At 46.9% G+C, this 16,959-nt stretch overlaps 2 protein-coding genes across 2 annotated transcripts in view; both read right to left on the reverse strand.

Moving 5' to 3' along the window:
• Positions 1-431: 431 nt before the first annotated feature.
• Positions 432-2,357, reverse strand: Pigm (phosphatidylinositol glycan anchor biosynthesis class M). Its single transcript, XM_005368569.1, has one exon. It carries the CDS (start codon positions 2,202-2,204, stop codon positions 933-935), a length of 1,272 nt encoding a protein of 423 aa, XP_005368626.1. The 5' UTR covers positions 2,205-2,357; the 3' UTR covers positions 432-932.
• A 2,816-nt stretch (positions 2,358-5,173) lies between these two features.
• Kcnj10 (potassium voltage-gated channel subfamily J member 10) overlaps positions 5,174-16,959 on the reverse strand; it is a 33,744-nt gene continuing 21,958 nt past the window's right edge. The window contains exon 2 of the mRNA XM_005368570.2: positions 5,174-10,161. Within this exon, the coding sequence (XP_005368627.1) occupies positions 9,022-10,161 (1,140 nt within the window). The 3' untranslated portion in view covers positions 5,174-9,021. The remainder of the gene's footprint in view (positions 10,162-16,959) is intronic.

The following is a 16,959-nucleotide window of genomic DNA, read 5'->3' on the forward strand; positions in this document are numbered from 1 at the left end:
GGTAACTCTTCTTTAGTCCAGACCAGTGAGCCCTCAGGATGCACACTAGCTTTCCAGGAGTCTCCTTCCTTCCCATCCTGGAATTTTCAGAAGGTAGGACCTAGGCTGGGCAATGCCTTATCTATCAACAGTGTAACGATTTAGGTGGTAAGACCAGAAGAGAGCAAAGGAGCTTTTACCCAAAACTTTAGGTTTATCACCTAAAGTTTACTAATTTTACAACAGACAATACTCAGCTTAAATTCTAGGTGGAAATCTTTTTAGCAATTAGAAAAAGGATAAACATATAAATATTATAATAGTGTTCAACTTCTTTTTTGAAAACTCAGGTCTAAAAACGGAAGAGTTTAAATTTAATCTTTTGGTATAAAACGAATACCAACGGTACTAATGCTGAAAAACTAAATTACAAAACAAATACATGATCACAATTTAAATTCTTTGGATTGTTTATCTCTAAGCCCCAATACAAAAATTTCAAACTTTCCCGACCACACATGGTAGTGTTAATATTTTATATGTAAAAAATGTTGTACTTTGGGAACTCTGTAAATGTTCACAGCTGTCACCACGGCAGAAAGGAAGGGTGGGGGCTGAAGGGACAACAGTGGCCCAGTGTGACAGGAACAAACACTGCTAGGGACATTATGTCGACTTTTCTACTGTTCAAAAACATGTGAGCATCTTCTAGCTTCATCGGCTTTCCGACTGTCAGACAAGGACCTTTACTTCTCTCAAGCAGATGAGACTTGGACCTCAATTATTGGGTCCCCTTTACATAGAAGGCCAACACTGGTTTTCATTTCTATTGGAACGAGGGAACGTTCACTAGAGTCCTCAGAATGTTCAGGGAGGAAAAACTTGCAAAGCTTTCCCAGTCCATACAGAATGATCAGAATGTAACAGAAGCTGCAGAAGATCCAGAACGCACGTCATTCATATTTGATCCTCTCTATCAGGCGTTCCTCCTTGTAATGGGAAATAATCTGAATCAGGATGGAACAGTTGATCAGAAGAAAGAACAAACCCGCTAACCAAATAAACAGGAAGGTGTTCTTGCCTTGAAACTCTAGCACATACGCGGGAGTCAGCCACAAGGCCTGTCCTATAAACCACAACATCAAGAGGGCTATGGCTCTTCTCCAAGGGATTCTCACTAGTGGCATCACCAGAGGCAGAAGGCAGAGGTACCAAAGGAAGTACTGAGAAGTGCAAACTTTGTTAAAAGTCACAAAGATGGATGTGTGAAGAAAACAACAGAAGTCCAGATCCCTGTAATAGGCAAAGGACACGGCTGAAAGCAGGATGAACTGTGGCAGGAACGCGGCGATGCCCAGGGTGAAACTCCACTTGCTCTCTGCCGTCAAGTACAGCATATAGAAGTAGGGTGAAAAGTTGTGGCGGATGTCCCTCCTGGTCAGATGATAGAGGTAGGTGTGCTCCAAAAACTCCCAACCGTATTTATAGTAAAAACCGAAGTTCAGGGCAAAAACCGTGAGTCCCGCCACCGCGACAAAGAGCAGCACCGCCCAGCTACACAGCCTCCTCAGGAAGTCGTACAGACGAGCCTGGAAGGAGTAGCGGGCTTGCCGGAGACTCTCGTCGCTTTCGCGTTCGGGCCGCAAGTGGAGCGCTATGGGGAGGATGTAAGTGACCGGATACATCTTCATGTGCACCGCGAAGCCATAGAACACCGCGGCACACGCGATCAGCCGCTTCTCTATTAAGTACAGGGCAGTGAGCACCAGAGAGGCCACGATGGAGTCGGCGTTGCCCCGGCTCGACACCGCCATGGGTAAGGGGTTAAGCAGCCAGAAGACGCAGTAGCCACAGGCCTGGCGGCGCCCTAGCCCCTTGAGCAGCAGCAGGCGGTATAGGAGGAAGGCGGTGAGGAGATCGCAGCTGATGAAGAGAAACTTGCCGAAGAGCTCGGTGAGGTAGATGTTGGGAGTGAGCAGCCAACTCAGGAGCGGCGTGTAGCGATACGTCGCCCTCAGGTAAGGCGAGCGCCCTTCCGTGACGAAACGCGCGGCGTCCGTGAACACATGGTAGTCGATGTCGGTGTACCGCACCAGCAGAGTCCGGTCCTGGAAGACACCGTAGAAAACCAGGGCGACCCGGGCCAGGAAGGCCACGGCGAACACACCGGCGGGGGGCACCCGCAGGTTCAGGAACCGTTCCCCCCAGTGCCTGGTGTAGCTCATGGTCTGGCTGCGGCCCGGCCGCCCGGCCCGGGCCCCACGCTGAGCCGCCTGCTTTCTAACAGTCCTCCTGCTTCCCGCACTCGGCCTCCCGGAGCATCTCCTCCGCCGACTGCAAACAGAAACAACCCGGGAGCGAGCACTTCCGGCACGTCGTCCCGCCCCCGCGCTACTTCCGGCCTCGAGCGACTTTTCCGTGGTTCCCCCCTCCCCCGCTGAACAATTCCCTTCCTCGGGATTGGCTGCCTAGCTTCCCCTAGCTTCCTCCGGCGGAGGCGGGATTTCCGGTCCCCCATTGGCCTCTCTTTTGCTGCCCGGAAAGCCCGGAGTGGCTGAGCTCTTACGGAGCTGGGTGAGTTTTGTTTTTAGTTACCGGTGCCGCCGCGCTCCCGACTCTCGGCAAAGAGTGAGCTGGGACCTGCTGCCTACATCCCTCAGGACTGACTTGGAGGACTGGGAGTGAAAAATGTAGATGGAAAGGAAATAAACCTAAAATAGTTCTCATTTTTGACCTCTGTTAGGAATTTTTCCTACCAGAATCCGTCTGTGCGGTCGCCCCTGGAGTGCCCTCAACTCCCGTTCTTTTCAGGCATCCTTCACCTAAGTCAGAATCTGCCCTCCGCCCACCCCGTTCCACCCCACTAGTTTCTTGCCAAGGACTCTCTTTCATTCTTTTTCTGGTTACTGCACTTAGAATCGACTTAAGAACTTAATACTTTTAGAATATTTCCAGTTTCAACTAAATTGTAGGATCCTTGGGAGTAGAAAGTGTTTATTTCTTTGTACGTTCCTGTAATGTAGTACAGTCTCAGACACATGGTAACTGACCCGGGCTGGCTGACTTGATCTTACAAACTGAGCCTGCTCCTAGGGAAAGTTTGGTGATTAGTATAGAGGTGGCTCCAGTCAGTCTGGACATGCAGCTCTCATCCTACGCTTCCCATTCATCCTTTGAACGAGCCATACTAACCTCATATTTTGATGCTTCTATCCTTTAATATGCTTTGATGTAAGTATACGTTGTAGATTAATAACTACTTCTAGTCATTTTCACCATGCACTGATCATATATACGGTGATGACACATTATCATTCAAATAACCGCCGTTATGATTCATAATAGTTGTTAAGGACTAATTGACAATTATCAGACATGCTAACTACTTTTTAATGTAGATGTTCTTATTACCAGTGAGGAAAATCAGAGTTTACATAGAGTAAATAAGCCACACAGCTGAGTAGCAGCAGAACTGGAATTGAAAGTAGGTCTGTCTGACCCAACATATTTTAATTGCTGCATGATGAACGTACAAATAAAATGCCGATTTGGAATTCTGGTTTTGCTCTGCGTTTTGTCTTAATCTCACCATGAGAGCTTTCTGATAACCTCTCTCCTTGCTGCGCTTTTTATCCCTGGTTTTGTTATTTTCCTTTGGGAGTTATAGGAAAGTGAAGCTCAGTCTCAGTAGAGGATGTAAGAGTAGTGTCTGAAGATTCAGTAAGGGTTCCTCTGGGTGGGTTGTCTTAGGTATGTTGGCCAAAGGCCTCAGCTAATTCTCCTCTATGGCTGGCCTAAAAATAGGAGAGACATTGAATTCAGAAGAAAAGGTAACAGCTAATCAAAAGGGACAGCCTGTTCGGAGTCGAGTGAGTGAGAGGCAGAAAACGGCAGAACTCTTGAACAGATCTCCCTGCCTTTAGTGTCCAACCTGTGGAGTGTTTTCCACAGGTGTTGTGTTTTGGAATATGTTAATGACCTCTTTTGTATTAGCACATGCTAAATGTTTCACCCTTGGTATGTGTATTGGTTTTGTACCACTTGTTTCTCGCAAGGGTGTCAGAACTACAGATTTGGGATCTGGTTATTTCATATGTCTGTGACATTTATTTTCTCTTATGACTCACTTGTCTATTTACTAATGATGAGAGATCCAGTTTTCCCTCTCCCCTTTGTCCTTCCATCTCAAAGACTGAGAGTCAGTGAGTATAACTTGTTGCTTCTTGCCTGCGTATTGGGGGTTGGATATTGACCACAACCTTCTCAGGCTCATGCTAGGTAAGAATAGGTGAGAAAATCAATGACTTCGAGACTTGGGGACAGAAATGCCTCCTGCTTAAAATGGGCTTCCATACCCTTTCCATGTGTAAGGAAAACATCCAAAAAAGTATTTCCGAGTGTGAAAGAAAAGCAATGGACTCAAATATCACCGTCTAAAAGGGACAGTGTCCCAGATCCAGACCAATTTGACTCCTGGCATTAGCTGAGCCAGATTTCAGATTCCTGAGTCTTAGTATTTAGTAAGTCTTGCCCTTTAAGAACTGGAATTTCAGGCTAGACAAATGGCTCAGTGGTTAAGTGCACTGGATGCTCCTCTAGATGACTCCAGTTCCATTCCCAACATCCACATGGCAGCTCACAATTGTCTGTAACCCTGGTTCCAGGGGATCCATGGCAACCAGCCTGCACATGGCACACATATATATGCATCCAGGCAAAATATCTATACTCATAAAATAAAATAAATTTTTAAAAGAAGAACTGAATTTGCAAGCCACAGAGTTGACTCAATGAGTAAAGGTGCTTATCCTGCCAAACCTGACAGCCTGAGTTTGATTCCCTAGACCCCATATGGTGTAAGGAGAGAAATGATTCCAGAAAGTCATCTCTGATGCCCACAATGCACACCACACAAACATAAATAAATAAATAAATAAATAAATAAATAAATAAATAAATAGGATGTCTTTGATAATTTAAAGACTGAGTGTGGAATTTATTTCTTAAAGGATCTTAATAAGGGAAAGAGTAAGAAAAGGGTTGGAAGGATTGGGGGTACTGTTAATGAAATGTATGCAAGGAAAACCAGCAAGAAAGGCAGAGCTGAACTGAGCCCTCCCCGCCCATAAGTCAGCCTAGGAGTTCAAACCTTGATACAAGATAGGTTTCGATGTCTAAAAGAAGATACAGTGAGAACAAGAGATTCATCCAGTTTATTTAGTAGTCTCTTCTGAACAGGCAAAAATAAACCAAAAATATCTCACACATCTTTTTTCTAAATACATGGGACCTGGTTTAGTCTTTAATGCAGAGTGTAGAAAAAAATCATTCCTAGATACTTCTGCTTCAGTAGTGTTGGCCAATAATGGGCCTGGAAGCCCAGTTAACTGTACAGCATAGGTAATGTGTTATTTTGCAAAGAAACTAAGCAAGCTAACAGGTAAAGGTTCGTGGCAGCAGTTGTGGAGAAGGTGCAATCAATGTTCCTGGCCAGTAGCTGTATTATGACTGCTTTTCTTTCTCTGCTGATGTCAGGGAAACCGGTGCATAGTTTCACTAGCTGAAGTGGGTTTCGGGAAGTGGGAGGGGACAGTAGGGAGCAGCAGGAAGTAGGGGTTTCAGAATCCTCCCATAGAATTGTACCATCCTCCAGGGAAGATGAAAACTGCATTCTTCATAGAAGAGCCTCCAAGTCAAAGCAGCCCATCTGCCTCCCCACCAGGGCAGGAACTATGATATATGCAGCACCCTCTTTATGATTCTTGTACATAGGCTCAGACCTCTGTCTAGGGAGTATCTTGAGCTCAACAGCTTATCAGTCCTGGCATTTGTATTCTAACAGTAAGGTTTCCACTTAAAGCCTCCCTCCCAAATACCAAATTTTCTGCTTCTCGGTTTTTAGTTATGGGGCCTAGCGCTAGAGCTCCTACCCTGGTGGAAGAATGGGAAATGCAGAGTGTACTTCAGGAGAAGAAAATGGCAGGATGTTTTGTTTGTTTGCTTGCTTGCTTGTTTTAGAAGTTGTTCTGCAGCAGGTTGTTGCCAGGAATAGGTAGAACATAGTATGAGTGATAGATGTTCCTAGATCTTCATGGGTAGGGCATTTCCTTGCCCCATTACCTCCTAGCTTCTCTCTTGTCCTATCAGCACAGGTTCATCAAACCTTGATGGGTGCACCTCTATTTATGAAAGGGACAACAGGGTCTATCCCTCCCTTTTCCATAAATCAAACTTAAAACCATCAGCTACTCTCACCGCTCTGCTGACCATAACACAGAAAATCCAGGTATCCTATTCCATAAAACCAAGGTAAGATATTTGTCCCTTTGCTAAAATCTGAGCACTTCCTTTCTGTACATTCCATATATATATGGGTATATGTACATCTATATACATATCTTTCTATATATTATCTCTGTTTTCCTCCATAGATAAACATATATATCATATCCCAATTTCCCACGTTTCCACCCACCTTGTCTGTGTCAGTCATAAGTAAGACTCTGGGTTTCATTTCACTGGGTCCCTTAGCCTCATCTTTCTCATTTTCACACTCTAGATACCCTTCCCCATTGGTTATCTTGCCCACCCCACTTAAAATCCTCACCTGCTGCTGTCCTGATACTCTAAGTCTATAGCTGGTACAGACAGGGAACCCACTGGCTGCTATAAAGCTTGTCCTACATCCTGAAAAAGGATTCAAGTCAGGGGATTGGGAGTGGGAGTTGTTCCATGCAGAATGTTGGGCTTGTGGGAGAAGGGCGCCATTCGGAATTAACAGGATGCACTTTTGAAGTGCACCTTAGAGGAAATCCTGGGATTGTAGAGGAAATCCCAAAGGGGTTAAAACAGAAAATGTTCTCTTCTCACATTGTTAGCCAAGCGTCGGAGGAGAGGTGGGCCTTGGGCAAGAGACTGGGAAGAGAGGGAAGCAGCAACGCGCAGGAGAAGCCGGACAGAGGAAACATCGCCAGTGGATAAGAAGATACACACAGCAGTGCACTTGGTCCTTGCACACCGAACGCCACTGGGAAGTGCAGCGTTGAGTGTATGAGAAAGCAGCTGGCTCTTTGCCAGGTTCTTCTGGTTCTCTTCTTGATGCGAGTTTAAGGATAATGGTGGGTTTTGCAGGAAGAAGAGGCTGAAGGCTCTTCATTTTCAAGCTACAGTTAACCGAGTTCAAGGAAAGACCAAAGTGAGCAGACTGCACAGCTGACATGGGTTCAGCCTCAGGGCTTCTGAGTTCTCTGCAAGGCCTTGCCCAAAGAGACGTGTATACATTCTGCCTAAATGTGCTTCTTGTCGTCATTTGTCAACTCCTCCTTAAATTAACCATGTGTCATCCCTGCTGGAATCCCTGCTATAGCATCTTCTGGGGTTACCTGTACCTAACTGGAGCCAGAACTCACTGCTTGGGGCTTTTAGAACAGGGCCTGGTGCTTATCATGCCCTTCCCTGACCCCGCCACGGTCCTCAGCAGAGAACTAGGAATGGCTTGGGTCTGATCATAAGTTGTCTTTTTAACTTGCCTGAGACCAGCCTGTAGGCAGAAGAGAGGGGAGATGATGCTAACTTACTTCCATTATTTTGTGTCAGCACGGCTGAGATCAGAGTGTAAGCTCCTCCCCCTCATCATCGCCTCAGAAAACAGCAGGCAGCTTTCCAGAAGGGCACCGGGAGGTGTAACAAAATAGTGGCTCTCAGCCCGAATTCTGCTTCAGTCCAAACCCTGACAAAGCATCACAAATTCCCAAAGGCTCTGTACAGCAAATCTGGAAATCTGAGAGGCTGGTTCACCTTTCCTGGCAATCTGTGCCTTGGGACTAGTTTTAATTGGCCAATGTTAAGAAAGGGAAATGGCTGTGTTTCCCTCTCTTTCTTCAAAAGCTTCGGTTAAGGGATGAGGGGTCTAGGGTGGGTAGGAAAGGAAGAAGAGGAGCCGGGTACAGTGTAATCTGGAGGGGTTTTAGATATTTCCATGGGGCCTGAACACTGGACTTAGAGAGCATTGGTGGCAGGGCATAGTGGCTCACACCTTTAATCCCAGTGCTTGGGGGCAGAGGCAGGTGGATCTCTGTGAGTTCAAGACCATCTGGGTCTACAGGGTGAGTTCAAGGACAGCCAGAGCTATGTAGTGAGGCCCTGTCTCAAAAATTTGAGAGAGAGAGAGAGAGAGAGAGAGAGAGAGAGAGAGAGAGAGAGAGAGAGAGAGAGAGCGCTCATTGGCTAAGGTCTTCCTATTCACAGGGCACAGTAAAAGAAATCTTCCCAGGACAGGGCCAGAGTTTCAGACGATAGTTCCAAAATTGAATTTTTCAGAAGCCAGGATGGGTGCAGGAGAGGTGTTGGCTATTCACGTTTCTCAGATCAGCCCAGATTCTATGGGAACAGAGGCTGAGAGAGAACTGGGGATCCTCGGAAGATCCACTTGAGAACTGGAATGGGAAAATACGGTGGTGACCAAAAGTCTAGGTTATGTCAGGAGTTACCAGCTGAAATTAAATACACCATGACAAACCCTGGCTTCTTTCTTCGGGATTTGGTAGCAAGCCCAGGGAAAACTGATTTCTTCGGATTCCTTTGTTTCTGAGAGCATAGTCCATAGAATAACTCTCTGAGAGAGTTTTGCCTTAGGAGACTTATAAGATGCAAACAGAGATGGGGAGATCCAGTCTGACGTCATCACACTTTCTAGTAGTAGGGGGCTGGGGGAGTCTATCCATCCGATCATATGGCCCTCCTATCGTGAACCTCCAAGCATGGCTGAGGCTTTCCACGCCACTCAGCCTAACCTTCCCGCTCGGTCCCCCATCCTGGCTTAAGAGTCGTGTGCATTGGCATAGCAGTAAAGGAAGGTGTAAGGCCAGAGAGAAGGAAGCGCAGGACTCCGGGCGGTCTAGACTACTGGCTGACCGCCGGGTTAAGGAAGGGGAAGTAGAGGACGGGTGCTTCTGGGGTTCTCCAGCGAACCCAGATAGTCTCCTTTTCCCAGGGCACTGAAAGAGGAAAAGGCCAAAGGGCTGAGGAGGAGAGAATAGGAAGTCAGACATTGCTGATGCGCACACTAAGGGCACTGCCTTCCTTTTCGGCTTGTTCTCTTAATGATTCCTCCAACTTGAGCTTTTCGGGGTCTCCATAGCGCACAGCGCTATCGCGGAGACCACCAGGGGGAGCCACTTTCACAACCTGGTCGAAAAGGCTGAAGTCCGCGATGTATTTGCCACTGGCTGAAAGTGAGATCGCCGGTGTGAATTCGTAGCCCCAGAGGATCTCCTCCGGCAGGTAGGAAGTGCGAACTTGACAGGTGGCGCTGGTGGACTCCACTGTCCCACTGAGGATCAGCACCAGCTCAAAGTCCCCCTCCCCACTGCGGAGGGGGAGATCTTTCAAGGGACTTGTCTCATCCACCACGTGGTAGAAGGTCAAGGGCAGAATGAGAAAGGGGCTATCAGAGGCTGTGTCTACTTGGAAAGTAACGTTGACCTGGTTGAGCCGGATATTCTCACCCTCCTTTGTCTGGTGGGTCTGAAGCAGTTTGCCCGTCACCTGGCATCCGATGAGGAGACTCTTCCGCATATTGGCAACTCGGATCATAAGGCAAGGCTTCCCGTCGTGGGAGGCTACCACTGCATGCTGGCTGAAACGGATAGTCTCAGCCCTCTTCTTGGGCCGGGCAATCTTTGCCAGGAAGGTACCTGTGATGAAGATCTCAAGGATGGTGGTGAGCACCAGCTGGGCAATCAGAAGCACGATGGCCAGAGGACACTCTTCGCTGATATAACGGAAGCCATAGCCAATGGTGGTCTGGGATTCGAGGGAGAAGAGGAAGGCTCCAGTGAGTGTGTGCACCTGCACTACGCAAGGGGTGTGGTTGGCAGGGGGTCCCAGCTCCAACAGGTCCCCGTGGGCCACAGCTACCAGATACCACACTACACCAAAGAGGAACCAGGTGCCTGCAAAGGTTGCAGAAAAGAGCAGGAGCTTGTAGCGCCATTGCATGTCAATGAAGGTGGTCCATAGGTCCTTGAGGTAGAGGAAACGCTTGTCAGCGATATGCTCCATTCTGACGTTGCTACGGCCATCTTTGGTCAGGACCCTCCTCCGACGTATTCCCGGGGCCACTAGGGGCCGGCTTTCTGTCTGAGTCGTCTGACTGTAATAGACCTTAGCCACTGATGTCATCTGCAGGGAACAAGACAGAGTAAATGAGGTGATTGTCCAAACCCAGCCAACTCCTAGGCACCATCCAGTGGGAAGAGGCACTAGGATTTCCCATTAAAATCTCTTACATTGCCGGGCGGTGGTGGCGCACGCCTGTAATCCCAGCACTCGGGAGGCAGAGGCAGGTGGATCTCTGTGAGTTCGAGGCCAGCCTGGTCTACCAAGGGAGTTCCAGGATAGGCTCCAAAGCTACAGAGAAACCCTGTCTCGAAAAACCAAAAAAAAAAAAAAAAATCTCTTACATTTATTTATGGGGGAGTGCTTAAGTGTCATGGCCTGAGAACAAGTTGCAGGATTTCATTTTCTCCCACCATGTGGGCCTTGGGAATTGGACTTCGGTGGTCAAGCTTGGTGACAAATGCCTTTACCTGCTGAGTCAAAGTCATCCTGTCAGCTCCCAACCTTCATTTTGATGCCTTTTACCCTAGCAAATATTTATAGAGCACTTTTAAACACCAGCCACAACACGAGGTGCCCGGAGGTCAAAGATGAAAATGACATCATCCTGCTAAGGACCCACAGCTTAGTGAGGACGTGAGTTAAATACATAATTGCAATACCGTGTAATATTCTTTTGATTTGGGGAAGAGGTGAGACAGAGAAGAAAGAGCAGGAAGGGCATAGGTCCCTGAAAGTAGAAATGAGAACTCGGCTGATCTCCACAGAACACATAAACACACTCACACACACACACACACAAACACACACACACACACACACACACACACACACACACCACTCCTGTGGAGATATCTAATTTAACTTAAGGTAAAACCCCTCCCCTCTGTTGACTATCAAGGCAAGAAAATCTATTCCACCGAAATCCTTCTAGAACAGTCCTGAAGATGCATGTATACCTTTAATTTTGCTATTCTCTCTCCTAGTCCTGTGTTAGTGGCCATAGGTGAGAAAATGGCAGAAGGGGTCCATTCCCCTACAGGTCAAGCACCCGGCCTCATTCACCATCATCCTTTGTTTGCACCACCTGGAAGAAGTTAAGTCTGGGCCAGGGTCTAGCTTGGTGCTAGAAAGAGCACAGAGAAGATCTGAGTGAAAGTAATATGCAGGAAGGAAGCAACGGGCTGAAGCTTCCTGCCGGCACCAAGACCTCTCCCCACCGGTGAGCAGTGATGCCAGACTGTAGGGAGCAAAACTGTCTTGACTGAGTAACGGGAACGTGAGCTCCATGTTAGTCAGAGCTATGTCTGCACGTGCTCAGATTCAAGACTGCTATTCGTCCTCACAGTAGAGAGTGGAATGAGACATTGAAATAGGAGACGGTTCACTTAGTACAAGGCGTCTGGCATCCCTGCCCCAAAAAGGAACTTTGTACTTTTCCAGGAGGGAAGATTTTCATTACTTAGACTCTGAGTCTGGCACCTGGAACTCCTGCGAAGGGTGAAGATGACCGCTGGGATTTGGGCCTCTTTGGAGATCAGAGCCGCGGTTGCATTCCCCACCCCGTACATCTGAACCACTGCATCTCAACATTGTTCTTTATCAGACTCCCTCATTTTCCCCATTGCTCCCCTGGGAGAGTGAGTCTAAGTTATATGGGCCTCTCCACGTACTCCTAGCCACACAGGCACTGAATTGGAGACCACCAATGGATGAGGGTCCTGAGAACATTCAGAAGCAGTCAGCCTGCCTGTTTTATGAGCCTGGAGCCCATTTGAAATGCTTATTCATGAGAGACTGCTACTTAGTCCAGACCCTAGAGTTCTTCACTATATTATGGCCTTGGTTCCTTTGCAGAAGAAACGAAGCTCTATTGCTCTGAATGATTCCTATTTAGAGCTTAAATAAAGCCCTGCTCAATACTCAGAAACTCTAATAATAACAACCACCTAACGCAATCCATAGTCCACACATGCTATTGAAGAGTCTGCACTTAAGAAGGTTGGATCGCTGGATGGTGGTGGCGCATACCTTTAATCCCAGCACTGGGGAGGCAGGAGCAGATGGATTTCTGTGAGTTTGAGGCCATCCTGGTGGTCTACAGAGTGAGTTCCAGGAAAGCCAGGGATACACAGAGAAACCCTGTCTTGGAAAGCAAAAAACAACAAAACAAAAGAATGTTTAATCCTTAAACTCTTAAGGATGTGAAACTTATACGTGAGATTTTGAGGGCTGTTGGGGATCAAAGGAATTGCAGAGCTAGATATGAGAGAATATCTAATTTTCAAAAATAAGTATGAAATATACTTCATAAGCTATAGACAAATGGATGATACGGATCCTAGGAAAGAGTCTCGAATAAAATTCAAGGACTGTGTGTAACTAGACATAACAAGAGAAGAGAAGTTGTAGGTCAGACTCACTGTGACACGTGAGAGAAAGACTCACGGTGGGTATAGTGAGAACAAGCCACATCAGAATAACATAATTTCTCTCTATGTTTAGGCTACCAAATTGACAAATCAACAAAATACGCACAATGTATAGCTAAAGCTTCAGCAAGGTTTTGGGTTTGTTTTTGTTTTTGTTTTTTTTTTGACAAAATCTACCATTACACCTTTGGGGATAAGATAGAGAAAAATGACCAGAAGGGTAATGAAATTAGGTGGTTTGTAAAATTTAGCAGTACTGGTGAGGAGAGCCCAATACCTAGAATTCATCTCCTAATGATGCAGCAAAGAAATTTATCCTTGATCGTGCCCTATTCTGTGCTCTTAACACTAATTTCATTCAAAACTAGAAAACTTTGTGGCCATCAGTTATGTGCACAAACCTGGGGCAGTTTACAAGGACTGGGCAGAATTCGGATCTAAAGAGGACTAGATGAGTGATCCAGATCTAATAAAACAGATAAATGTTGGATTATACACTTAGGCCTAAAGATTATCTGGGAAAGTTTAAGATTGTGAAGATGGCACTTTGTCATATTAGCATGGGGGGAAAAGAGAGATGTAAACATTTTAGAAAAAAATCCAGTATGAGTTATTCATGCCAAAAAGCAATACAATCTTGAGCTAGTTTGGTTGAATGACGTCTCTAGAATAAGGAGGTAATTGAGTTCACTCTACTTGGTTCATTCTGAGTCTTCAGTATTCCAGCAATCAAGATAGGAAAAAAAAAAAATTCAGGCTCAGATCACATGGGAAACGGTTGGAGGAAACAGACGGATTTTGTCAAGAGAGAAGATGATCTGGAAGAAAGAACAGATGTGTGTGAAACAGTTGGCTTGAGGGACTGTCACATAAATGAAGGTTCAGATTAGTTTTCTGAGTTCTGAGAGCAAACATGACCAGTGAGCTCAAACTGTAGGGAAAAAGAGTTCCATTGAAGAGAACGCTATAATCAGAATCATCCAGACATGAGGCAACCCAGAGAGGTACAGAACATGCCGTCAGTACGTCCCGAGATCCTGCAGAGGAGATGAAAGTTCCTACTGAATACATAATGATTAAGCTTCCAGCCACACCCACGGGGAGCATCAACAATGTCTCCTCCTCCCCACCTCTATCCCTGAAATTTCCAGGGTGACCTTCAGGGATCTCTCATCTAAGCCCTCACTTTGGGTTCAGAGGAGGTGCTACTTATCAGGAAGAATGGGGGCTCTCAAAAAACCTAGCCTATCATCCTCAACACAATAGCCTATGGTTATTTGTTACTTTATAAAACATGTAATTTGATCCCCACTCTATGAGGTAGATAGGAAAGACATCATTGGAAACGAAGGCTCAGAGAAAATCACTCCAAGCAAACAAGTGGTAAATGGGAAGCCCAATCCGGGTCTTTGGGCTCCTGGTCCAAAACACCTGGTACTGTGTACTGAGGAGTTTCGCTGACACAGAAAAGACAGAAACCTGGAGCTTTGAAAGCCAGATTTTAGGACTGTAGACTCATGGACCCTAGAGATTTTGGTTACCCTCTAGCTTTTTGTGTTGTCACTGTTGCCTCTGGCTGTGATGTTTGCCGCCTCCAACTGTTTTGTCTAGGTCGCCAGCCCTTGTATCTGCCACCTCCAGCTGTGATCCAAAGTTCCCAGCTGCTATGCCACCTCCTACAGCCAAGCCACTTTGTTCTCAGGGGTGGCCAGTCTCAGAAACAGATAAACAATCAGCACACTCCACCCCCAAGCTGGCCAGGCCTCTGGGGCAAGGAAGCCAGCCAAAGTTCTGGAAGTGGCTTGTTGCTGCCCTACCAAAAAACATGCATCCTGTTTCCTCTAGAGGGTGCACTTTCTCCGAAACAGTCCCAGCCATGCCCTGGGGTTGGCATTCTTAAAAGCAGCCTGAATAGAGACAGGACCCAGCTACCTACCACCGGTCTTCTCTGAGGAGTGAGCCAATTCTTTCCTAAAGCAAAAGCTCTAAGGACAGTCATGTTCATTCCTCCCCAAATACCATGCCTATCTATCTTTGACTTCACACTGTCAGCTCCCCCTAGAGCTGGATTTCCTAACCTACAAGCACTTTTATGCCAACCACTTATGTGTCAGAATGAATGGATCTATCAATGCCTTTCTCAAGTAAATGATTGCTCACGAGACAAGACATAGTTCTTGTGACTAAAATTGGCCAAGGTCCCCCATTGTTTTTAGGATAAACTGCAAGCCTTTGGCATGGCATTCAAGGTCCTCCATGAGTTAGTCTCTGCTTATTTTTCTTTCTTTCTTCCTTTTTCTTTCTTTCCTTCTTTCTTTCTTCTTTCTTTCTTTATTGTTGTTGTTATTATTTGTTTGTTTGTTATGAAACAGGGTTTCTCTGTGTAACCCTGGTTGTCCTGGAACTCTCTATAGACCAGGCTAGCCTTGAAGAGATCCAACCACCTCTGCTTCCCGAGTGCTGGGACTAAAGGTGTGTACCACAACACCTGGCTTCTACTTACTTCTGGGCCTTACCCTTAACAGTCTTCTCACATCTTTAGACTTCAGCTCAGCAGAAAAGCCCGCTGTCAGATTCTTTCTACCTTTGAACCCGCTTTTGTACTGCTCAACTCTCTGGCTGTCTGATGATCTCCTTCCTGCCTGCCTTCCAAAGCCTGGACCAAGTGTTGTTAGCGATGCCTTTGGGAGCCCTCCTCGCCTTACACTACCCCCCCCTGGTCTCACTGACATGAGTGTTCTAAGCATGCTCTTGCCTGAATTCCACTTTATAACACCACGGTGCTTTGAAATGTTTGTTTGCCTTCGTTTGCCATCTGTGAACTCTTAATTGAAGGCCAGGGGCTACGCTTGCATCTGTTTCACCAGAAGCAAGTTTTTAAGGCACAATCTGGACAGATCTGAGTGAGGCTGCCCCCTTAATGCACCGCACTGGAGATGACTTCCTGAAGAGGAGCCGTGACAGGGAAGAGGAGATCCAAGTTCATTCAGGCATGACTAACACGGCAAACGTTTGCAGATCTTTTCAGAAGGTGAAGGAAAGACAGCTCAGACACTTCAATGCCAACCCTTCTGCGGGTCAGCTGATGGCGGGGGGCAGGGGCATAGTAAAGAGTAGGTTTTTAAGGTTGCCGCATGTGGGGGCTGGGAAGGAAGTTAAGTTAACAGAGGGCTTGCAGAGCATGCACAAGGCTCTGCATTTGATCCTCAACAGCACATAACGCAGTAATGGTGGCCCAGCTGTAATCCCAACGCTCAGGAGGTTGAGACAGGAGCATGAGAGGTTCCAGGTTATCCTTGGCTATATAGCAGGTCTAAAGCCAGTCTGGGATACCTAAGACTCATCTCAAAAAAAACTAATCAAGTAGATTAATCGGCAGTAAGGTTTATTATGCTGTGTTGGGCAACCAGAAAGGATGCTTCAACTCCACACCAAAGACAGCAGGCAGAAGGGGCAGGGGATAAACTGTACCATTTCCTGACGACGCTCATGTGGGGGGAAAGTCCTTTCAAGCCCAAAGAAAGAGCTTCTCTGTAGCAAAAGCGACTCCACTGAAAGGAACCTAGGGATGTGAATACTAAACTCATTCACTCCCAAATGTGGACAATCTCACAGTCTTCTCCAACCTGTCCCTCTCTCCGTTCCCTAGGTCACTAAGGCCATCGTTCTCCTAGCTCCTCACACCCCACGTCCTAGAACCCTTTCAAACTCCCCTTCCTCCGCAGGTGACCACGTGATGTTCCGCGCCGTGGATGTACTCCTTCCTCCGCAGGTGACCACGTGATGTTCCGCGCCGTGGATGTACTCCTTCCTCCGCAGGTGACCACGTGATGTTCCGCGCCGTGGATGTATTCCTTCCTCCGCAGGTGACCACGTGATGTTCCGCGCCGTGGATGTACTCCTCATGCCTCCTCCCTCCGTCTCCTTATCAATCACTGTGTCACCGGCTGTTGGTCTCAAGGCTCCGTTCATTCCGTAATCAAACTCATCCTATATTTCCACTGTGCTGCTCCTACTTACGCTTCTGACTATGAATCAATGAACACTGATCTGGTATTTTCCAAAGCACGTACACAGTTCATTCTCATGGCATTCCTGGGAAAGAGTAAGATCCGAGTCCTAAGGCTGAGGCTATAGCAGAGCTAAGAGAGAAAATACTTGCCCAGCATGCCCGGGGCTCCGAGTTTGACCCCAAAAACAAGAAAACAAAAACAAAATCCTAGTCCTTACTTTATGATCAGGGAAACTGAAGTTCAGCAAGATGGTATGACCCCCCACCCCCCAACCGCATCATGGAACTGGCCTCATGATCAAGTCCTCTGGCTCCACCCACTTTTCATCACACTTTATCTACCCAGTTCCTTCTCCAGCCATAAGAAGTATCTCACTGGGGCTGGAGAGATGGCTCAGAGGTTAAGAGCATTGCCTG

This window comes from Microtus ochrogaster, unplaced genomic scaffold (assembly GCF_000317375.1).
Source record: "Microtus ochrogaster isolate Prairie Vole_2 unplaced genomic scaffold, MicOch1.0 UNK35, whole genome shotgun sequence".
Classification (NCBI taxonomy): domain Eukaryota; kingdom Metazoa; phylum Chordata; class Mammalia; order Rodentia; family Cricetidae; genus Microtus; species Microtus ochrogaster.